Genomic DNA, 25,641 nt, shown 5'->3' on the forward strand with positions numbered 1-25,641 from the left:
TCTAAATACTAGTAGTTGGGACTAGAAGGTCTTCAGTCTCCTTAAACTAATACAACTTTTTATATATATTTTCATTTAAAATTTTGGATTAACATGACACTTTTTTTAAATCCTTTACATCAAGTAACCGGTATATGTTAAGGTATATGTTAAGGGAAGTGATATTCATACCATGAAATTTGAGAAATTTATTATTGTTGTGCATTGTATACTTGTACAGTATACTATAAAATATATACAGTGTGATAAGTATATCAAATGTTGTGATACGATTATCACTTCCTATATGTTAATCTCAAATTCTACCTCCGCAGTTTATGACCAACTCCAGGTTCATCAATAAAAGGCTATCAGCCCATCAATGCTAAGCATGTGCGGATGTGCCGAAACCCCAATTCATAGCCCATTATTAGATGGATCTTTTTTTAAAGCCTAGCTACATATCTCCTTTTCCAATACCAAATCCAGATACAGTACTTACGGCCCATAAAAGCATCGACCAACATTCGAATCATGGTCTTTATCTTGATGATAAGACTACTCATTATGTTTGCAAGATCATATCCCTCTATTTATTGTATCTACATATCTACTATATTTATGCTTACATAAGACCCAATTATTATAAATGTATTATATGTATTGAATCTCTTACAATAAACATGTTGTTAAGCCACAATCTGTGTTTTAAAATCTGGCCTCCTTGGTGGAGTACTAAACAAGTATTTGGATCTCGGAGCCTTACTGATATGAGTAATGAGTATGAGCAAATCATACTAAAAACTCGATAAGGAGACAACACTGGTCATATTAACACTAAACTCGATAAATAGGTCAAAATGGGTCATATTTGGTTTTTTCCTTTTTTTAATAAAGTGGTTAAATCTCAGAAATCACTCAAACCTCAACCAAAACTAGAACAACAAAAGTAGAGCCCTTAATAAAGCTACTCCGAATTTGTATATCCAAATTCGGGAAGTTTGTAGATATGGATAGAATTCACTAGTTTAAACATGCATATAAAAAAATCAAGACTAACCTCAAAGTTGGAGGTGAAAAGAAATAAAATTAAATTATGTATTATTAATTGAGTTGATTAAACATATTTAACTAATTATGAATTCTAAGCTCACTTATTATTACATGGTAAAAGCTATTTTGATATCCAAATATCCAATAGCAAATAGCAAATATCAAATAATGAGGTGTTTGAAATTGTTTTTTCTATTGGCAATAGATAAAACAAAAAGATACTCGTAAAAACGAAAAACAAAAGAAAAAAATTTGAAAGTTCTAAAAAAAAGAGAAGAAGGTTAGATTAAAAGGAAAAGAGAAAACTTCATTACATCACCCTATGGTTTGTCATTTTATCAATTTTAGCCCTTGTACTTTTTTTTTATTATTACATCACCCTGTGGTGAGTTTTTGCTTCATTAGAAACCCCCCACTCTAACTGCCGTTTGTAGCATTCCGTCAACCCCCTCACGTGCCTACCACATGAGGGTATTTGAGTCTTTTTAATCGAAATATCCATCTCTCTTTCTTCTTATGCAAATCTTGTTTCATCATGATAATCTCTTAGAAGTTAGACCAGATTCATTACATTTCCAAACTATATCATGAAAAAAAATCAACCATTTTCATCTGTAGTAAGAAACAAGCATATAAAGGAAGTGACAAGTAACATATGGATGAACTCAAATCAAACCCCCATTGAAGGTCCCATTCCATATCTTAGAGTGGTGGAAAGGGTGGTGGTTGGATTTTTGAATTTCCGGCTAGAAAACATGGCTTGAATCTTGTGCCACCATCATTAGCGTTTGGGTCTTAGAAACAAAAAGAACAAACCTCAGTTTAAGATCCAAATTGTTGTGGGTGAGTTTGTGTTTTTGGGTTATTTATATCTACAATAATAATATATATAGCTCTTTGCCAACAAAAAAATGGGCGTGCCTTACTTTTCCTTGTTCCAGCTGCAAGCAAGCAAACAAACAAAACATAATAATATAAGAATGTTATTGTTTGTTGGGGGTTTGGCAAAAATAATGGATGATTTGTGACCTAAATGTTGAATTTAAATTTTTGCATCTGGGTTTTAAGTGGGTTTCAAGTTGATTAATGATTTACCACTGAAGGAGCTAGCGGTGGCTGGTGAGGACCAGAGGTGAAGGTTGGTGGCTTTGGTCGGAAGTGATGACTGGGAATGAAATCTGGTGAGAAAAAGAAGATTTAGTATTGTTTAGATCTAGTTTTTGATTCGATTTTATGTGGCTGTGAATTTGTGATGATAAGGTTAAGTTTATGTTATTTCAAGTTTGTTGATTTGTATGTGTTTATATCGAGATGGTGATATACATTTATGGGTGATTTTTTATTGATTTAGTGTAAGTAAGAAGATGTGAATTAAAAAGCAGGTGAAAGAACTAGGAAGAAGATAAGATTTTTTAATGATAAAAAGACTAACATATCCTCATGTGCATTGCACATGAGAGGGTTAATGGAGACATATAAACAGATGTTAAAATGAGGGGTTTTTAATGAAGCAAAAACTCACCAGGGTGATGTAATAATAATAATAAAAAATACAAAAGCTAAAATTGATAAAATAATAAATCATAGGATGATGTAATGAATTTTTCTAAAAGAAAAAGAAAAAACAAAGTTAAGCAATCTGAAACACCAGAAAATCCAAGATCAGATATAAGAAAGAGTGTGACACTTTGTATCCCATTCTTTATCGACTCTCTCGATCACATCGCTTGTTTGATCGCCGTTACCCAAATTCCACCCTCTCACACTCTCCGCCCCCAATCCCCTCACTTCCTTACAGGCAACCTCTCTTTATCTCTCTCATTCTCTTTCTCTTATATATTGCATCTATATCTCACATGTCCCACTAATTATCATTTCTGTTTATTATCCAATCTCTAACTCCACTTTTTAAGGGTTTGTAACAACATTTCTTATTCTATTTCTAACTCTCTTTTTTTTTTTTCAATCAACAAATATAGTAATAGTATGCGAAATTTAATTTGATCACTTCACTTTAGCTCTCAATTTTGTGGTAGTTAAGTGTGGTATAGTAATAATAACTAGTTATACAGCACTAAGTAAATGCAAATTGTGATATTTGTACTTGTAAAAAATTTGTCATCTTTAAGGTTTTACAGAATCTTGTTTGTCTGGCTGTCTGCTATAAATAGATTGCTGATCGAATTGTTTCGTATAAACAAACTTGAAATCTTTTTACTTGTATGTGTTTCATGTAAACCAGCTTTTATAATGTTAAAATTGGTTTTATGTATAAATTTATAATTCAGATGGCTTCGGTGATACTTTCGTTTCCGTCAGCCTTTCCGTCAGCTGTCGTGTCTTTCCAAGACAAGTGCAAGGTATGCCTTGGTTAGCTTTTGTTTCTGGGTTCATAGAACCTATAAAGAAACTGTTGAAAAGATCAAAACTTGTTCACCATATAGTTTAATTGTATAAAGATTTTTGAAGTACTAGAGTATGGTAAGAATGCTTGTTTTGTTGATTGATCAGGACAAAACTAAGTCTGGAAGCTCGTTTAAAAACGCTTTCTTTGGAAAGGAAAAACAACCTCTTTCTATGAACAAAAAGGTATTTATTAGTATTTTCTGTATATGCCTTTTTTTTTGAAAATTGCGTGTGTAAAGGAGATTTTTTTTTTTTTTTTTTCCGTTTGTGTCCTTGTGTCTGTATTGGATGATATTTGTTATATGCTTTTTATTACATCATCAAAGTTTGCAAGAGATACAAGCATTATTTGCAATGCCGTAACAAGTTTTGCATGAGGGCCTTTGTTGTTTTTCTATTGAAATTGTTTGCTAATGGTTGTAGACTTCTATTCTTCTCGTTAGTGCCACATTGTAGCAAGATTATGCTTAAGTTGTCTTTGCTAATAAACATATATTAATGTTCTATATACCAACACTCCAAGGGTGTAAATTGTTGTCTGCGGAATGGAGTGAGGTGGGGTAAATGTCCGCCTCTATATGATACTTATTGTGGAAGACTAGAATGGCAACAAAATCTTATCCTGATAAAAAATATACTTTAGGGATTTTGACCTTTAGAAGAATGTTCATTTGTACCTAAGTAATTATTCAAGTAAACTCGATCTTATTGGGTGTAGAATGTTATGTTGTTCTCTAACAAAACTGTATGCTAAGAGTTTAACTCAGTTTTATAATCTGGTGAGAAAGCGACATTGGCCTCTCGTGACAAATGATCTTGTCCCTGCTACCTTTAATTTGATCTGATATTAAGCTGTAAATCAAATATGCAGTCGAATGGTCGAATAACCATGGCTGTAGCTGTCAACACTTCACGATTTGATAACATAACAATGGCTCCTGCCGACCCCATTCTTGGAGTTTCTGAAGCGTTCAAAGCTGACACAAGTGATATGAAGCTCAACCTTGGTGTTGGAGCATATCGTACTGAAGAACTCCAGCCATATGTGCTCAAAGTTGTCAAAAAGGTGATACACCTCTCTTCTTTGTGTTATTAGCATTGACTCATATCTTTTCTTCTAGAGGTGGTGGTTTCAACACTTCTACTATAGACTGGTCAATTTCCTCAACGCATATTCTTTCGGTCAAGATGGGGGTCGGACGATCCAAGTAATGTTTTATGTTCTATCTTTAAAAGGGTCAAACAGGGTCAATAGAATTATTCTGGTAAAATAGGTTGAACAGGTTGAAAGTTGTCTGTTGTGTATATTTAATGCATTAAACCTTCCGTCACTTTATTAAAAACTTTATATTATTATTAACCTAAATATATATATTTTTTTTGTAAAAGTTTATTTGACTTACTAATCACTTAGCGAAAGTACTCTGTATTTGACTTACCTTTCAAAAATTAAAGATATAGCCAGATAGGGCTGCGGATTAACCCAGTCTGACCTGTATTAATCCATACCAAAAGGTACATGTTTTGACCCGTAACTGTCCCATCCATCTTGGATCAACACTTTTCACCTAAATGCCCTATACCTTTTTTGGGCTCTCGCCTCTAGTTGATAAGAGTCACAAGTTTGAATACCTAGAGCTTTATTTGCTTAAATTAAGGATGACATATAATGCTGGAATATTTTATGTTGTAGGCTGAGAATCTAATGCTGGAAAGGGGTGAAAACAAAGAGGTACTTTTTAATGCTCAAAGAGTTTTATTGGAGGGAATCAATGTTGTTATTACTTTTTGATGGATCTCTTTTACCCGGTTTACCAAATGCAGTATCTTCCGATTGAAGGTTTGGCTGCATTCAACAAAGCCACAGCTGAGTTGTTGTTTGGAGCAGATAATTCAGTCCTTCATGAACAAAGAGTATGATTAAGAACGGAGCTGTTTTTGAATTAGAAGATTAACGATTCATGTTTTTTATATTCATCAAGCTTTTTTCTCTATAAAATGCAGGTTGCCACCATTCAAGGTCTATCAGGGACTGGGTCCCTTAGAGTTGCTGCGGCACTAATTGAGCGATACTTCCCTGGAGCTAAAGTTTTAATATCATCTCCAACATGGGGTGCAGATTCTACTCTTTGTTCAGTAATACGTTTTATGGTTCAGTAAATATGTTCAGTAAATGATTCGGAATAAATCACGTATGCAGGTAATCACAAGAATATTTTCAATGATGCTAGAGTTCCTTGGTCCGAGTACCGGTACTATGATCCAAAAACAGTCGGCCTAGATTTTGATGGGATGATTGCAGACATAAAAGTAACATGATGTCTACTATTTCGTTAATTGTGTGCCATTAAATTTCATTTTCATCTCAACTACTCTATGCCATTTATGTTCGATATAAGTATCTGAAACTATAATCAAATTTATGTATTCAGGCAGCTCCCGAAGGATCCTTTGTGCTTCTTCATGGGTGTGCTCACAACCCAACTGGCATTGATCCAACTCCTGAACAGTGGGAGAAAATTGCCGATGTCATTCAAGAGAAGAACCATATATCATTTTTTGATGTTGCTTATCAGGTTTTTTCTTTCTCTTTCATGGGCTTCCCTTTTTACGTTAATGCTTATCTTTTCAAGTCTTTAAAAGTAGATATATACCAGCCATTCTTCCAATTGTCAGTTTGGAATTTATTTATCTGCAACCGTTTCATTCTACTTGTCCCAATTATACTGTGGATAAATTTACTTTGCTTTCTTGAAAAGTTTGAAGCATATCATATATATATATACTAGTGTTCAGGCCCGTCCAATGGACGGGTGGTCTCAAAATATATTAATCAAAGCTAAAAAATTGGAATTCAAATATATTAAATAGATATATCGAAATCAACTTGGAAATTTGCTAACTGAATAGCCACTCCATCGGTCAAAATACTCCTAAAATTTTCCGTCCATTCACCATTGACCGAGCCATGTATGATAGTGCCCTGCAAATAGCAAAAAAAACATGGAAAAAATTGGTAAGTTCTGTTAGTGTGTTTCTATGTATTTAATCCAATTTAAAAAAATAAACCCCAAACAAATTAACCATAAGAATCGAATAAACATCTTTGCATATAGATCCAGGATAATTATTCAGTTGAAAAAAGGAACCTAACCAAGGACATTCCAAACGTCGATCAAATGATTTTATCGGCTAATGCAAGAAAGATAGGGAAACAAATTTTTGATAAAAAAAAGAGTCGAGCCAAAAACCTTGCAAAGCCATCTCCCGTTGTGTTAAATCCTAAACATAATGTGGATCAAAGGGTTTTATCTAAAGGTATTATTTAAAATTGATATCATACTTTTTATAAGATCCGAGGTATATCTGTCATACACAAACTAAAATGATGAATTGTTCCACCATGCTAAATAATCATACTAAAACATTCAACATCTCAATATGTAGCATTTTCCCTGTAACAACGGCTAAAAAATTACACCATTAATGAGCTAGTTTCAAAACAGATTCAAAATAATCATAGTCAATATATTAAAATAATCATAATCTTACTCATAGGAAAAATTTGACTTTTTATCTAAAAGCTTATAGAAAGATATAATCGTAAATCTTAAGTATACACCATTAATGAGCTACTTTCAAAACGATATCAAAATAATTAAAGTCAATATATTAAAGTAATCAGAAACCTAGCAAATTTAGACTTTATATCTAAAAGGTTATAGAAAGATATAATCGTAAATCCTAAGAGTTAATATAGGTTACAAATACAAAATTTAATATATAATATTTAGATTAGTTAAGTCATATATCACAACTTAATCAATATGAAAGCTAAAAAAGAAACATACGAAAATTAACTCCATATAAATATTGATTCCAGTTTACCTATTTTTTTCAACTTTAGTTAAATGAAAAATTTATAGTTTCTTATATTCTAAAAGTGTCAACTATATAATTTGAAAAATACATATCAATTCATCAACAAAGACCATCTCGAACGTTTTGATTTTCTTCGGGTTGTTCCACTCCGAAACAGTCCATACATGCACAACACGGAGTCGTAAATGATGGTTAACATGTGTTGGCTTAAGATCTTCGAGATGAACTAATGTGGTCATATTTTTTGTTGTTGAAGAAAAAACCATAACGAACCTCAAACTAAATTAAAAGAAATAATAATAACAATAACATAAGAATTCAATGTTACAAAATAATAATAATGATTAATTATGTGCAAAGTATATAAAAAGAAAAACCCTTTTGTAGTTGATTGTGGCTTTTTTTTTGTTGTCGTACGTGAGTTATGTTATAGATTACCAATAAAACCGAAAAGTGTAAATTAATCATTTTTAAATTGGGTGAAATTGTAAATTGGTGATGGAAAACCAAAAAGTGTAAATTAATTATTTTTAAATGTAAATTGGTGATGGAAAACCAAAAAGTATAATTAATTATTTTTAAATTGGGTTAAAGTGTAAAATGGTGATGGAAAATCAAAAAGTGTAAGTTAATTATTTTTAAATTGGGTTAGAGTGTAAATTGGTGATGGAAAACCAAAAAGTGTAAATTAATTGTTTTAGATTGGGGTTAAAGTGTAAATTGGTGATGGAAAACCAAAAAGTGTAAATTAATTTAGATTTATATTAAAAAATTAGAGGATTAATAAGGATGGAGGATTAGGCTAAAGGAGGGGGATTAGGGGTGCCAAAGTGTACCCCCAACCCCCTCTTTTAGTTATATTATAGATAGATGGGTTGTGATCATTTGAAAATTAAAATTTTCGTCAAAAATATAAAATTAGTCAAAACACACTGTGATATGAACTATTGTGTTTTTTTTTTAGAAAACACATTGTGTTAAGTTCATATCACAGTGTGTTTGAACAATTTTCTGATTTTCACGCGCTATCAAAAACATAATGTGATTTAAAACTTAGCACAATGTGTTTTTAGATTACACAAAAAAAAAGCACATTGTGTTTTTGATAATGTGTTTTTAAAAAACACAATTAAAACACATTGTGTTAAATTCAGATCACAATGTGTTTTGGCTAGTTTTCACGAAAAATTTAGCTTTCAAATGAACATTTCACACACACACACACGCACATATATTTATAGTTAAAGCTGTGTTTGTTCTTTAACAATTCTTAGAAAAGAAAGCAAGCATCACTTGATGAAAGTATTAACAGTCAATACTTATATGCTGAACAACATTTCAACCCTGTATAGTTACATATTATCCTTCTGAAGAAAAAGGGTTCATATATGATATATGCGTGTTAGATGAAATCTATTATTCACATGTAAATTGACCATAAAGAATACTTTGATGTAGAAAACGTTCGTTACTGCAGTTAACTATATACTGGATAGAGGTATTTTGATGCTTGAAATCTGAATAAAGGAATGTCAATTTACTGTGTAGAAGAACTAGATTAATGTGAGAGCTGACATTTTTGAACTATTTTCCTAAAAAGTGGGGGTTCTACTTTATCCAGAACAGAATTAACCAGGTAAACAGTAAACTTGTATCAAAAGGGAAACAGCTCAAGTGGTTTGATCAGGTCAAAAGTCAACTAGTGTGTTTTCAAATGCTTAAAATCTTATAACTCTGTTTTTAAAGAAGTTAGATCGTTATTTTACAAATCAGGGTTATAATTTAACTCAATAAATATTATTCATAATTTTGAGAAGGAAATGAACAAAAAAAAATTCTTCCAGGGTTGCTCCAACTGACTAGTTTGATTCATATAGAATGTCACCCCGTTGACTTGTCATCCAACTTACCTGGCCCTGCTATTAAGCCACCTCTGATATAGATCTCCAAGAGGCTATTTGGCTTAAAAGCCTGATTTTAAAATCCAAAGATGTGGAGCTTTTTTATATTGGCTTATTAGCCTTAATAAGCATAAGCTCAACAAATAAACTAACATAAACACCTCCTAAATCCATAAATGTGATCTTTTCACAAGGGAATAATTAATCTTACAGGACATTTCACAATGAAGAAAGTATTTAGCCTCATTATTATGCAGGGATTCGCTAGTGGAAGTCTTGATGAAGATGCGTCTTCTGTTAGGTTGTTTGCTGCACGTGGAATGGAGCTTCTAGTTGCACAATCATACAGTAAAAATCTTGGTCTTTATGCCGAGAGGGTTGGGGCAATTAATGTTTTATGCTCATCAGCTGATGCAGCTGTGAGGTATATATCTCAATTTTCTTCTGCATTTTATTTGGTTCCTTGTATAATACCAGATTTCATATAACATCCCTTGATCTTTATCCACATACAAAGTTAAATGTTAGAAACATGACTAGCATACAGCTACCTAACTTGTGTAAATGCAATTTGGTGTACAGGGTGAAGAGCCAATTGAAAAGAATTGCCAGGCCAATGTACTCAAATCCTCCCGTTCACGGGGCTCGTATTGTTGCTAATGTTGTAGGAAATCCAGATTTCTTTAACGAGTGGAAAGAGGAAATGGAAATGATGGCTGGAAGAATCAAAAGTGTGAGGCAAAAGTTGTACAATAATCTCTCTGCTAAGGACAAGAGCGGAAAGGACTGGTCTTTTGTTCTTAAGCAGATTGGCATGTTTTCTTTTACCGGTCTAAACAAAGCTCAGGTACAGTCTCTTAACCAAAATATTATTCCTCATGCGGTCAATCGGTCATGCCATATAAATATTTTCTGAATGTAGGATTTTAGACATGGCAGTATGAGCAGGTTGGGTAACATGTCAAAATTAGTTTAGGCTGTAATGCTTTTCAATTTATACTACAGGTCTTAGTTTGACCCAGCGAAAAGCTTTTTATCTTCATTTTTTATACTAACATAAATAAGTAAGTTGCTAGTGACAAAAACAAGAGAAAATTTCATTACATCACCTTGTGGTTTGCCATTTTATCAATTTTCTCCCCCGTACTTTTTTTTATTATTGCATCACCCTGTAGTGACTTTTTGCTTCATTAGGCACCCTTCACCCTAACAGACGTTAGTGACACTCCGTTAAGCCCCTCATGTGCAATGCACATGAGGGCATTTTCGTATGTTTATCACTTATCTTCTTCTTCCTCATTTGCTTTTCTTTTCATAATCTCAAAGAAAACTCATCAACTTAAGATTATGAAAACAAATCATTACAATTTTTATAAATTAAACAAGTCACTGAACAAAATCCCTAAAATATTAAATCCTTTTTGACACAAAATCTTTTGTTTCATTCAGATAAGATTTCAACAAAACTAATAACAATAACAATAACAATAACAATAACAATAACAATAACAATAACAATAACAATAAGTAAAAACTAAAGAAGCAACATATATCTGGTCGATTTCCAGATATATATATATATATTATATGATTTAATTTGATTTCGGAAAAACACATATACATATGTATACATCGACGGGCATGGGGTTTTTCCAAGGTGGGTTAGGCTCTAATGGTGGTGGTGGTGCTGTGGTGGTGTTTTGGAGGCGGTGGAGGGTTGTGACGGTGGTGGCAGGCGGTGGTAGTTCTGATGGTCCTTTGGGCTTGAAGCTAAACCTAAGAGGATTAAAAAAAAATGAGATTTGACGTGATTTAGACCAAAGTTTAGGATTGATTTAGTAGTTTGTAAATTTAATTTTTGTGAATGATAAATAGAGATATAGATGTATGTTTTTATTGTTGTATGAATTATGCATATTGAAGAAAAAAGTAGGTAAAGGGAGAGGAAGAAGAAAGTGGGTGGCAATAGACGTAAATACCCTCACGTGATATGCACATGAGAGGGGTAACGGAGAGATACAAACAGCATGTGGACGGAGGGTGATGTAATGATACAAAAAGTCATCATAGGGTGATGTAATAATAAAAAATAGTACAGGGGCGAAAATTGATAAAATGACAAACCATATGGTGATCTAGTGAAATTTTCTCCAAAATCCATAATATCACTGTTATGGAGTAAGACTTTGACCAACATATAACTCATTTGACCCCCTTCTTTGGAGCTATTTCAGATAATAACTGAAAATAAAGCCTGAATCAAGTCATTCATTAGTAAATGGGTCAGAGAATTTAACACCTTACGTATCTTGTCCATCAATTATGGGACAGGACAGTTGTAAAGTAAAATTAGCAATACCTTCAGAACTACTCCCTTCGCTAGAAAATGCAGCACTTTCTATTCTGCTTTCATAAAAAAATGTTGCATTTCCTTTGTTGGTAAGTTTTCGTTCACAATTTAGTTTTTTTTGTTACTAACAGTTTCTACAAGTTCATGGATCTTATTATTTATATCCATATTTAAGGTATTTTTGGACATGTTGATCTATAGTGAAACATTTTTATCATATCTTTCCTCTATGTCCAGTCAAACATTGCATGTTTTGGGGGGCATATGGAGTATCAGCGAGGGCATGTCAACTACATATATGCCCCACCGACATGCATTTTCCAGATAAAAATGTCTTTTCGAATATAGTCAACTATTATAACGTATATTCTGATGAGATGATTACAAATTTTTGGTCCATTGTTATATTGTAAACCTAATGCTCAGATTTTTGATGATCGGTTTATGGAAGTTGATATCGTTTCCTGATCTTGCTAGCAGTTTGTTTTGTTATTCTGGCCAAGCTCTTAACAGTTCAATTCTATTTGTTTCCAGAGCGATAATATGACTGATAAATGGCACATTTACATGACAAAAGACGGAAGAATATCATTGGCTGGGTTATCTGCTGCAAAATGCGAGTATCTGGCTGATGCCATCATCGATTCTTACCACAATGTCAGTTAGAAAATCACCACCAAAAGTTTAAGAAATAGCATCGATAATCGGCAGGGTATCCAATTTCATTCTGTCGCGATATAATTTTGCAGAAGCATTGTAATAATGTAACTTCTTCTTTTGAGAAAAACCCTTTGTAGTTGAAGTCATATACAGCCATACAGGTACTATCTATTCCCTTTGGGTTGGGGAAAAGTATGTTGGACTTTTTAGATGCAAGATGGACTGAGGTCTCTCGGAGTATTAATTGGAAATTTCCCAGGGTTTTATCCATTCATATCATTTTTTTGTATAAATTTATTCTTACTTTTTCTTTCATAAATACAGCGAGTAAACATATTGTATTGTTATCATGATGTCATCTATGGCTTCGAATATTGCGTCATCAACCGAATATTGGGTGTTCCAGTTAATTGACTTTTGTTACCGACACTTTAACCGAGTCATCTGGATGGTTTAGCGCTTAGTATCAACAACCGAAAAATACTTCAAGTAAGTATCGTAGTAAGAAAAGGGTAAACGGGTGAGAACCTTCTGGTCCCATGTACCGTTTTGGTACCCAGAGCGCACACTGGATAGTTATCATGCTCAGTAAATTATCATTTTCACACATGGGATCACAATAGTTTCTCCACTTGCCTTTGGCAAGTTTTGAACCTGTAACCGTCTTCATATGTGAGAAGTATCGTAGTAGTTAGGTGAATTTGGCACAACGTTTATGCATACATTATTAGTTCAACATTTTAGTGCATGTTTTAAAAGAATGGTATGTTTTGAATTATATGTACATGGTAGCCTTCAATAACCCGAGAAGCTTAAATGCATTGGTGGTGAAGCTAACAAACATTTCTTGATTAACCGTGGAGATCAAGGTATAAACTTGTTATGGATCGTTTACTTTTTGCAACTAAGATAATATTTCCGGACGATTTATGATTAGATATTTAAAATGAAATAGATGACGTCTAACTGATAAGATGTTGGAAGTAGTTGTGAAGAAACGGAAATCCATCAAGTAGGTCATCGGATAAATATTATCAAATGCCATGACATCCCATTACTAACTATACTAACTACTCTTGTAGATATGTTGTCGATATAGATAGATTTAAATAATCAAGTTGGGCAGCATAAAGTCTTAACATTATTCATATAGTTAACATGTGGTTTTCTCTTTGGTTTCTATGTCTATGTCTATCTATGTTTGGTCTTTTAGTTTTTATGTTTAAATTAAAATGCAACCAAAAACAATAAATGAATAGTTAATTCGTCGGTTCAAGTGTCACTTGAAATGAAATTGCTAGGTAAGGGTTAGATTCATCTGTCAACAAATACCAACTTCCAAATATTAAATTGTCATGAACCTTTTTTCTTTTGTATGGCTATGGATATGACGTTTCATCAAAGTTTAAACTATTCTAATGGCATTATTATATAACAGGTGTCAAAAACACCAAAAAGTATATTTATCATTGTTTGTTATATTAATTTAGTATTTAGCATGTTAACTAAATCCAAACAAAAATGATTTAACTGATATAATCACGAGATCACAACTATGTTAAATCAAGTTGTGAAGCTTGCTTAAATACGAAAACCAAAAACAAAATTTACGGTTCAAGTGTTGCAGCAACCTTGATTTCTCCTACTCGTAAAGTCCCCCCTAGTTCAATAGGCACCAGAGGAACTAGAGAATGTAAAACGTCAGTTATCAGTGGACGGTAGCTTGGTTCAGGTTGAACGCACAACACAGCCACAGCAGCTACCTACACACCACATTTCGACTTTCTTTAGTACAAAGAGCATATTGAAATTACTGTATTGAAACCAAATGGAATAGTTTGATTATAGTGCATTGGTGGTTTGTACTCATTCAATCATTCATGTATAAATTGCGGTTAACGTACTTGATAAAGGTGTTTGAGATCCATTGTATCCCTGATCACAGGATCAATGGCATTCGGAAGTTTTGATCTGTCTGTTAATTGTGGCATAGCCTGCAAGAAATTATGAACAATTATAGTTTCAAAAAATTTAGAGAATCGTATCATTTAGAGCCAATAAATCGTTTTATTAACAAGCAAAAAGACGAACCCATGTGACGATAGATTGACACTCGGATGATGTAAGTTTTTCAACAGGCCGTCTTCTGAGTAGAAGCTCTAAAAGTACTACTCCAAAAGCATAGACGTCACTTTTATCCGTCAGTTTTCCTGGCAACAAGTAATTAACTTTATAATCAAAAGAAAATAACACACTCGAGTTTGCGTTGTTTTAAGAATTTGTTTCAAAATTTGAAAACTGTAAAATATTTCTCAACATTATATAAACATGACCCAAAAATTAAACATTACTAGAAACTTTTTATGGTCACCATTTTATGATTTTTGGGTACTACAGCCATTGCTGCATTGTATTTCATGGACCATATCTATCTTTTTGACATTATAGAAACATGACCCAAGAAATAAATACACATAAAGAAATGTACATACAAAAAAGATGAGAAATAAATCCTGTTTTCATGAACTTTACAAGTTAAAGCATTGATGCACTTAAAGTAGTTACATGTGAATTAAAAAGACCACCCACTTTTGCAAAACCTTAGATTCTCAAAGCCAGAGCAAAAAGAAACTTGTAGCACATGTAAAAGGAGTTGTATGCTTATTCTGGAATTCAAAACTAGGCTCCACAGATATGGATTTTGCATTTAAAGGCAATATATAAATTATAAATAATTTTGGCTTCTTCTTTCCAACTAATTAGATGGAAAAAAAAATGAGGCATTATTCGGGCAATTGTGAAAATCTACCTTTTTCATTACAAAAGGCACATGAAGTACAACAGAAAAGTCATTCTTACGGTAGAAAGTGTAAGAAAGATTTTGAAAATGAAACTTGTCTGATACAACTTCTTTTCTTTCTAATTTTTCACTTTGGTGTGCCTTTATACAGATGCACCAAAAATAATTGGTTCATCAAGGTTTCAAAAAGGATGCATCAGACACTGTAAGCCTTCCTAAATTTGCTCACATAAAAAAGAAATTGCTTTTGTCTTAACCCTTCTCCTATAACACAGATTTATAACATAAGACATTAAGTCGTAGTTAAAGATTAGTTGAGTATACCGTCTAAAAGATACTCTGGAGCTACGTAACCCAATGTCCCTGAGAGCTTGATGTTTTTACTATTTGCCCCTTCTGTAACGGCAAGACCAAAGTCTGCAAGCTATATGGAAAATGACCAGAATCGAGTATAGTTAGAGAATGAGATAAAATGCATTATACACTCATGTTTATATATAGTGCAAACTAATACCTTAGCGTTGAATTTTGAATCGAGAAGGATATTAGATGTTTTTAAGTCTCTGTGAATTACAGATGGTTTGCAGTGTTCATGTAAATACTCCAATCCTCTGAGTAAAAACCCAAAAACAAGTTAATAAAAGAATGAAATCTCATTAATATAAGAACATTAAAAGCTTGAGAAAGGAGTCTAACCTTGCTGTATCTAGTGCAATTTTCATCCTGCAATGCCATGTTAAATTGGATCCACTCGCAGGCCCTATGAGGAAAACACTCAAATTAAATTCTCAAAACACACAAACTTCAATGCAAATTTGGTAAAAGTTATGGTTGCGAAAAGATTTAAATGGGGTCAAAAAAATGGCTTACCGTGTAACTGAGAGTCTAAAGAACCATTTTCCATTAGTTCATAAACAAGTAACTTGGTTTCATTATGAACACAATATCCCAATAAGTTAATTATGTTTGGATGTTGAACTCTACTCAATATATCAACTTCTGTCTGCAAAACCCCGAATCACAAACCATTAAAAATCGAACCTTGATGATCAAGTGATCACGAATTATCAAAGGGAAAACTAAAGTAACCTGAAACTCTTTAAGGGCATCTCGAGTCTGATTATCTAGTCGTTTAACAGCAACGAATGACTTATCATCCAGTTGACCTTTATACACACACCCGAATCCACCAGAGCCTAATATTTCACTTTCCTGGAAATCATTTGTTGCGGTTTTTAGTAACTCGTATTCCATAACATCTACTGATGGCCTTTGGCTATTGGGTTTGAAAGTACTATTAGTTCTGCTAATGAATGAACTCAATGGAAGCCCTCTTAATGAATCTTCAGAAACAAAACAAAAAATTATACAGTAATCAATAAACAAACCCCTTTACTTAAAATTTAGTGGGTAATGATAATTACCTAATTTTTTTGAGCCAAATTTTCTGGATTTGAATATTTTCTTTCTGCAGCATATTAACAAACAAGTTAAAGGCAATAAAATGAGACCCGTGAATGACGAAGCTGCAATGAGGCCTATAACAAGCTTTTTATTTGAATGTGATTGCTGTTGGCTTGGGGTTGGGCTATTACCAACTTGAGTTCCTGATAAAGTTTTCAACTTTGTTAACAAATCTTTACAAAGATCATAACCAAAAAATAATAACATAATAATAAAGAAAGTGTACCTTGAGAGATATTGGGCATTGAAGGGATTGGGGCAATTTCATGAAAAGATGTGTGAAAAAGATTTGTGGGTCTTGCATAAATGGTGGTAATTTGAAAATTTGAATTCAAGATTAGTAGAAAAGCCAAGAAAAGTTTCATGCTTTATCTGTATATCTATGTATGTATGTGTGTATATATATTTAATAAGAAGGCATGAGAAATTGAGAGGAATGGAAGTGTTGTAAAGGTGTTGGAAAATGAATACTGATTTTTTGGATTGAATATGTGAAAATTTCTTTTGGTGTTAAGTGGTTTGTTTTAGGTGATGAGGAGACAACAGCTATATAGCTAAATTTTAGTACTTCTCTTTTCAAGATAGAGAATTTTGATATACATAGCCAGAATAACGAAAGAAGAAGATGGCTATCAGCTATGGGCTAAACCTTTGATAAAGATATTTCTCTTACTCATCTTAAAAGGAAAGATTGTTAAAGTATAAATTTATTTCTGACAAGAAAAAAGTTTGATAACTGTGAACCGACCAATAGTTCTCAAACTTAAACCGACCCATCCAAAAATAACGACCATAATACTCGTGCATTGCGACGGATTGTTGTTTTAAGAATGAGATAGATTCGGGGATAGTTTAGTCTAACTGTAGAGGTGAGTATAGAAAGATGTATTAAGGTAAGGGACATTTTAGACTTATCAGGTTCTTAATGACTTATAGCTAATTTGCTTTATAAAGGAGTATAGATAATCGTAATCGGATTCAATAAACATCCTGATTTGACCCGTTATTAGTGAATATGAATAACACTAAATAGATAAATATTGGATGTAGAGTGAATTTAAATATTTAATGGAATAAATATCGATAAAAATTAATTTAATTTGAACAAATCTAAAAATCTTGTGAATCATGATTTTTATTACACATTTTTGTTATAAAAATAAGGGGAAATGCTAAATTTAGAGCTGTATTTAACATGCATAAAAAAACTTGTACCTTCCATATTAAAAGTCCGCTCCCTGATTTTCATGGTAAATGTACAAACAATTTATGCACTTTAAACACAACCCTTAAGCTGTATTTAGCAAACCCTAAAAATAAGTTAAAAAAATCCATTAGATACTCATTTTATTCCTTGAATATGGATATAAATAGATGCCATTTTTTAAATAAAAATATATTTAAATGTTTAAAAAAATAAATAGATGTAGATGGATATGACAGTATCTTATTCATATCCATGGTTAAATATATTGTAAAATAAGTAAACGGGTTGACAACTTGACTGTTTAAATCTAGGTCTCGGGTCAAATAAATCTTCAAGTATTCAGTTATGTCAGTATTGCCAAACATATAAAAGATCACAAACTATTTAATTTTAAGATTTTTTTTTTACTTTTCATTAATAATGACTTAAAAATGTAATCATAAACTTCAAGATGCGAAAATAAACTTGTTATTTTGCATAATACGAGTATTAAATAATGGCAACTGCCAATTGTCTGAATGAGTAAGCCTGAGTATATTTGTATGGATTTTCGTTACTTTATCATAACTTTTTGGTATACATAATCGACCTCATCCCCATTTTTATCATTGATCTTTATATCAAAGTGTTTGGGGGAGGAAGTGGGAGGCAGTAAACGAGTTTGCCAAGCGGCGTCACTCGGTAACACCGCCACCAGCTCTTTACCAGAAGAGAGAGAGAGAGAGTGTGTGTGAATTTCGGGGATGTTCACTGAGGGAAAGAGAAGTAGAAAGAGGATGGAGACGCGCGTTGATTGGCTAGAAAAGAAAGTGGGGCGGTGTAATACTCGTGACTTCTAACTCGTAGACTAATAAAAATTATTATTTGTTAAACTTGTAAGAAATTATGTTTAAGAAATAAATGTTTGAGGGCGTTAGTGTAATCTATGTCTTTACGCATTTACATTATACATTTATACTTGTGTCAAGGTAACTAGCTATTTGTGTGACTTTAGTGGACTAAAAATCCACTTATTTTCTTATCCCTAAAACCGGCCCCACATTCCTACATTACTATATTTTTGGCTCTCTCACTCCCACTCATTCCTTATCTTCTTATCTCCTTTCTCTCTTACATACTCATTTATCTCTCTAATCTTCTTTTTCTTCTATAGATTTTTGCAAGAACACCATTTTATTATCTTCATCTTCTTAACTTCTTTAATGTTTTCGGACTTAATCATTAGGGTGGTCAAGAAATCACCAAAATTTTGTTAATAAAAATAATCATCATCAAAAGTTTAAGTTTTTCTTCCACTTCAAGTGTTTATTTTTCCTCTTTGCTTCAGTTACGGATTTCTTGCTTCAAGGAGATTTTGGTAAGTGCTTTTACTTTATAAATACTTGATTTATGTTATTGTATGTCTTAGTTACTAGATATTTTGATATATTGGTCAAAATCCTTAAAAATATAGGGTTAGGATTAAAAACTTTAAATCAAAAGAGGGGTTTTCTCTTTGACAAGCATGTGGTTAGAAAATGGACATAATTTTCCTTGTTTTATGTTGTGTAACCAAAAATGATGTTTAATTAGTGTCTAGCTTGGGCAAATCATTAAGTTTTTGTAGGAGTCAATTTAAATTTAGGGTTTGAAAAAAAGGTTTTGCGATTTTGAAAGTGGGTTGAAATGAATTGATATTTTTCTTAATTATACTTGTAACAACCGTCTTAGAAATGTAGTAAATAAAACCCACAAATTTCATCAAAGTTCTAGACGTGCTTTAGACTTAAGATATATGCTCACATGTAGGTCAATTCGATCTTAAACCTTAGAATTATATGACGAGTTTATAATTTAATACGATAAAATACTAGATTTTGAGTCGTAAACGATCGTATTTAAGGAAGTTCTAGTCCAAAAGTGTTCACAAATAGTCCCTACATTTGTTAGGTTCATTTAATATTGGAAACCTATAAATAGAAGATCTTAGAGAGAGAAACTCATTCTTCCATCTTCTTCATCTCACCTCTCTCTCTCTAAAACACTCTTGCAGCCACCATTTTCACACACAAAATCCATCTCTTGATTTTGGGTTGTTAAACCAAAATTTCTTGTACTTTTAGCTTTCTTGTGATAATCAAAACATATTTCTAGCATCAAATTTCAGGTAACAACAACAAATTTTGAGTTTTTGATCAAAATAAAAGTGTACTTTTTCAAGTTTATGTTCTTGATGATTTGGTCCATTTTTGATATGAAAAACGTGTTAAAAGCTAATGGGTTTGTGTCTAAATGTGTTTAGTAACCTTTTTATGCACGAATTTGGGTCATAACATGCTTAAATCTACAAAACCCATTTTTGAAAATGAGGGAAAACTTGTTCATAATGTGCCACGTCTTATTTGTGTTATAGATGGTATTGAAATCGTTAAAAGTGTTAATGGTTAGTGTTATTATGTATATATGTACTAGTTTGATGTTCTAACAAGTCCCGGAATCGATCTGGATCTTCGTGTATTGATTAAGTGTTGTTTTCAGCCGTCCTGGAGACTAAGACGATCTCGTAAGACGATCTCTTAGGACGATCTTGTTAAGATCGTCCTAGCAGCCTTCTCAATTCTTGTTTCGTGCTCGTTTGTTCTTGTGTGATGTTGTGTTATGTTGGAATGTTTAATGGGTAACCGATCCTTTGGATTGGTTTAGCTCAAACACTTGATCGTGAAATGATCTTGTGACTTGTTCATGTCCTTAAAATGGGACGATCTTCATCCTTGGTGGCCAAAACGATCTTGAGAAACGATCTTGTGAAACGATCTTGACCCCCCCCCCCCTTGCACCTCAAACGATCTTGAGCAGACTCCTAGGACGATCCTGAGCAAACAGCTAGAACGATCTTGAGGCTTGACATCTAAGACGATCTTGACTTGAGAACAAAGACGATCTTGACTTCCAAACCCTAGAACGACTTTGTTCATTCCTTAAACAACTTGAGCTTATTCTATATCACACCACACTTGATCCTTAATCACCTAATCAGTTCATAACAACATTTTCACTTGATTAAACACCTCAAAGGCTGATCATTGACACCAAGGCTAGTTCATAATTCGATCTAAGACAACGTACAAAGTGCAAACCCTAATTAAAGTACAATTAAGACATGTTTTATCTGGATCATCAAAGTACGAGTTCTATGACTGATTGAATTGAGATCCTAAAGACTAAAGTTCATTACTAAAGGCACATACAACTTATTATTACGATAAGTACTTATGTGTGAGTTCAAAGATGTTCATTTCGAGTCTGGTTTATGTAAAACACTTTGGAGTCAAAACGTTCAAAGATCTTTAAATGACCAAATTATCAGTTCATCAAGGACCACTCAGTGAATAATTTATCACAAAAACTAATACATGTATTCATCTATGCTCAATAACTTGTGATTAGGTTGACGTCAAGACATACTTGGATTCAATAGATATATCTTACTTATATCTGTGCTCATACTCTGTGCTTGTAAACTACGCTTGTTGCAGATCACTGTGAGTCTTCGTAGCCCCCTTTTTCTTTACTTATTTTGGGGTGAAAGGAATACTACATACGCTTTTATATGTGCCGTAACTGCTTTTACTATTCTATGGCTATTTGACTACTTGTGACATTATTAGCCGGTCCTGTTGAGGATTGTGTGCGCTCGCTTATACATATTAGCCGGTCCTGTTGAGGATTGTGTGTGCTCGCTTTATACTATTAGCCGGTCCTGTTGAGGATTGTGTGTGCTCGCTTTATACTATTAGCCGGTCCTGTTGAGGATTGTGTGTGCTCGCTTACTTATGTGCAAGATGATCTTTAGCCACTACATACTACTTTATACTTGAATTCTAGTGACGACATAAAACGCTTTCATACAACTTGTTTATACACAAACCTACGAACTCACCAACCTTTGTGTTGACACGTTTAAGTATTCCTTTCAGGTAATCAAGCTAATCGTGGCTAGGATTGGTAGCATGGGACTCTTAGCAGACTGCAGACTAGGTTTTGATGTTTGCATGCTCTGGTTATGCTTGTTGGCAATATGCCTAACCGTTTCCCCTGCGTGGGAACTTATCGTACTTTTATTTGAATGCTTGGTTGAAATTGTGTGAGATGACTTCTATCTTGCTATTTGAACTATGTAATCGACTATTTATGCCTAATTTATGCACTCATTTAGTATTCCTATGTAACATCCATGTGCGCGTGTGCTATATCTTACATCCCGAGTTTTCCGCCGCTGTCGGGGTGTTACAATACTCGTATAAAGTTTTGTAAAAAGAATCGGGCTTTAATTTGGTGTGTTGAGTGGCCAATTTCGTGTCAATGAGCTTCACATCCATATTTCAGTTTCATATTCATATTTGCATTCTCATATGTATATTTATTCATTATATGCAAATCTCAAAAAGTTCATATACAAATCTCACATTTATATGCAAATCATATAAACTCATATGTAAAATCATCACAAGCATTCTTATGGGCATATATGGATGATAGCTAAAAAGTTAAACCTTATTGCTTGTGATACTTGGTAATGAATTGATGTCGTAGTAGGTGGTAATCGTTGAGCTTTGGTGTTGCGCTCACTTACCTTTGGAGGTTATATTTGCTCGTCACAGGTGATATTCATAGTCCTTGCTATATGTTGCATGTTTTGGGGTGGAAAAATACCCACTAATTGTTACCACTAAGTGTTATGACCATACCCATAATTCAGTTTCATATACTTTTATTTGTGTAACAAATTATATATATATATACTTTTTATCTACGTCATAACTTATATATATATACTTTTTATCTACGTAACAACTTATATATGTATATATATACTTATATAGATGTGGATCATTAGCCGATGTTTACTTTTTAGTCTTTAATGTATGTTTTATGTTTTAGTTTATATAGTTTTTGAAGTTAAATATAAATGAAAAAGAATTGATGAGGTGAAGATTTTAGGAAGTTGACGCAAGTGATTAGGAAAGTTTGGTAAAATTTGAAAAAAATTAAGGTTGAAAAGTTTTTATCAAATAAATGATGACAAAATTTAGTGAACTTTGGAGAAAGAATGACCGCTTCCCCCTTATTATTCTCCTATTTGCTTCGTGAGGCTACGATGTCAATGTTTTCCCAATGATTTAAATCTTTTGCTGGACTATTTTCACATTAATAATTGATTTATTCTATAAAAAGAAAAAGAAAAACACGTCACAAACCTAATTCGATATAAAAAAAACGTCGTGCTAATATTTATGCATCATATCATAAGGTATACTCGTCACTTGTGGTTGGCCAATTGTTGTCCGTTATACGCTGTTTAATTATTAAAATAATCCACGTGAAAGTATAGTCATCTAAAGAAATCCAAACATAATAAGAAATTGATACTTCAAATGAATAAGCTCATCCTTTTTACTTTGACTGGTTACGTGTCATGTGTCCGCATGATGCAATAGTATTGTGGTATCAATGATGGTGATAACGGTATATAACAATAACAGAGTGGTTATTAATGTAGAAATATTTGATATAGAAAGAGATTTATGTGATGTCAAAAATTTTGATATACCCAAACAATATTGCTATTGTTAAAAGTGACATTCAAAACCATTTTTATTTTATAAAAATGATTTTACAACATCCAGCTTCCAAAGTGTACAACTGTACATCTTATAATTAAATATATTTATATTAAAAAAAAATCCAATGTGAAATTTCTAAAAGGCCATATGATGGCAGAAATAATCCCAGACAAGCGAGGGACGTAAGTACATTCCTTAACCATATTTTTTTCTTTAGACATTCTTTCAAAGGAAAAAAAGAAAAAGAAAAAAGAAATACGACATTCTTTCTGGCTAATATTAATGTGAGCAAGATAAAGAAAGAGATACAAGGTGAGCAATTGAAATTCTGATATTCGTTTCGGGTTTTGGATGTACCTAGCTAATTATTAATTAGAATATAGCTAGTAGTTTTTATATGTATAAACCGGACATTCAATACATAAAAGCTATAATTATATATGTGCATCCTATAATTGTAAGGAACCCAAAAATGACATAACATATTAACATGCATGTTACAAAGCAAGAAAACCATTCTACATTACCCAATATATATAGGAATATTTATGGAACTAGGATACATATATAGTTGTACTATTTAATTAGCATTTAATCCACCAATTGCAAAATAATCAACATCAAGTAAGAAAAGAAGAGGTCGGTCATAACTAATACGTATTTAACAGGGATTTTTAAACATAATTCGTTATTGATAATCCTTGTGCGTCCTATCGTGCCAATGTGGGTTGAACGGTTGAAGTCAGTCGCATTGACGAATAAACTGTAAATATGTGTTATATATATATATATATATATATATATGGAAAAGTTCTAGCATGGTATCCGCGTTGGTCCAGGCTTCTCATGTTGTGATTACCAAAAAACGTAGGTGTGGACAATTAATTACGTAACATCATACAATAATGTGTATTTTGTTTATGGTAATTATTGTCAAACTATCAAAACAATGAAAAGATATTTTAAAAAAATCTGGTCGTTCATATATTGTTGCAAAAAATGGTTGTATTTACATGATTATGTGAAAGAAGAAAGATTTTGAGGAATTAAAGAATTGATAATTAATTAAAAAAAATAATTACTATATATGGATAATAATTTAATAAGAATTTAAGAGAAATAGGCATGCACAGGGTGTTAGTTCACATGGTATTTTGTTTTTTTTTTAACTTGTGTGAGGGCATTTCTGACATTTCCCCCTGTGTAACTTTCAACAGGGGGCTATAATTTTAAATATGTAATATAGATATATATGGATATATATATATGAAAAAGTTAAATTAGGGACTCCTTATTTTAAGGACCATTAGGACACTTCTCAATCATTCATTTTTCATCATCTCCGACCCACCACCACCACACCATCATCTCCGATCACCACCAGGATCCTCCGGCGACGACGACCACCGCCACCACGACTTACACATGTGTAAGTAGAACTTACATTGTACTTACACATGTGTAAGTTATACAACCACCATCACCACCACCACCACCACCATGATCCGTGATCCGTTGTCCATTTAGGGTTCTCGTTTAGTTACTTATGATCTTAGTTGTAATGCCTTGTTTTTAGTCTCATTCATGACTCCTTGTTCACCTTGCATTCTTGCACCTTAAATGTTGGTTTGGATTCCCCGAATCCTTTATTTTCATGTAGTATATATTCTACGATAATTCCACTGTGTGCTATATAATATCAGTGATATTTCGGGTTCTAGCCCGGGTGTTACACATCAACTTGGGGGGAAAAATGTTCAAAGTGATGAACCTCAAGTCGATGATGATGAAGCGATTCCACTTCGTATGCCTGATGGTAGAAGAAAACGTTTTAGGAGATCTCGATGAGCCTCCGCATTTCAAATCTGCATTATCAGATCCGGAATCTGACAAATGGCTTGAAGCTACAAAGGTGGAAATGAAATCCATGAAAGACAATCAAGTATGGAGCTTGGTTGATCTTCCACAAAATGCTCAAACTGTTGGGTGTAAGTGGATCTTCAAGAAGAAGACGGACATGGATGGAAATGTACACACCTATAAAGCTCATCTCGTGACGAAAGGTTATATTCAACGTTTCGGTGTTGACTATGATGAGACCTTTTCTCCAGTTGCGGACATTAGAGCTATTAGGATTCTCTTAGCCATAGTTGCGTACTATGACTTTGAGATATGGCAAATGGATGTTAAGACTGCCTTCTTAAATGGTTACTTGTATGAAGAAGTCTATATGGATCAACCTGAAGGTTTTATTGATCCAAAACATCCCAACAAAGTATGCAAGCTTCAAGGGTCCATTTATGGACTAAAGCAAGCATCAAGAAGTTGGAACAAAC

The 25,641-nt window shown here is 32.9% G+C and overlaps 2 protein-coding genes across 3 annotated transcripts; one reads left to right on the top strand and one right to left on the bottom strand.

The window, feature by feature from the left end:
* The first annotated feature begins 2,677 nt into the window (after positions 1–2,677).
* Positions 2,678–12,505, top strand: LOC122604142 (aspartate aminotransferase, chloroplastic). 2 transcript variants are annotated; one of them, XM_043777041.1, is made up of 12 exons: positions 2,678–2,830; positions 3,321–3,392; positions 3,544–3,621; positions 4,310–4,504; positions 5,132–5,170; positions 5,263–5,352; positions 5,443–5,551; positions 5,639–5,748; positions 5,871–6,014; positions 9,479–9,645; positions 9,804–10,068; positions 12,106–12,505. In XM_043777041.1, the coding sequence occupies exons 2-12, from the start codon at positions 3,321–3,323 to the stop codon at positions 12,235–12,237; spliced, it is 1,401 nt and encodes a 466-aa protein (XP_043632976.1). In that variant the 5' UTR covers positions 2,678–2,830; the 3' UTR covers positions 12,238–12,505. The 2 variants fall into 2 exon arrangements, with proteins under 2 accessions (XP_043632976.1, XP_043632983.1); XM_043777048.1 differs by lacking the exon at positions 2,678–2,830 and adding an exon at positions 2,929–2,946.
* Positions 12,506–13,672: 1,167 nt separating this feature from the next.
* Positions 13,673–17,082, bottom strand: LOC122583420 (probable receptor-like protein kinase At1g80640). Its single transcript, XM_043755826.1, has 10 exons — positions 16,722–17,082; positions 16,456–16,638; positions 16,121–16,374; positions 15,902–16,034; positions 15,728–15,791; positions 15,546–15,642; positions 15,356–15,455; positions 14,323–14,441; positions 14,136–14,225; positions 13,673–13,994 (listed from the first exon to the last, which is right to left on the bottom strand). Exons 1-10 carry the CDS (start codon positions 16,858–16,860, stop codon positions 13,839–13,841), a joined length of 1,335 nt encoding a protein of 444 aa, XP_043611761.1. The 5' UTR covers positions 16,861–17,082; the 3' UTR covers positions 13,673–13,838.
* Between the last annotated feature and the right edge of the window lie 8,559 nt (positions 17,083–25,641).

This window comes from Erigeron canadensis, chromosome 1, assembly GCF_010389155.1.
Source record: "Erigeron canadensis isolate Cc75 chromosome 1, C_canadensis_v1, whole genome shotgun sequence".
Taxonomy (NCBI): domain Eukaryota; kingdom Viridiplantae; phylum Streptophyta; class Magnoliopsida; order Asterales; family Asteraceae; genus Erigeron; species Erigeron canadensis.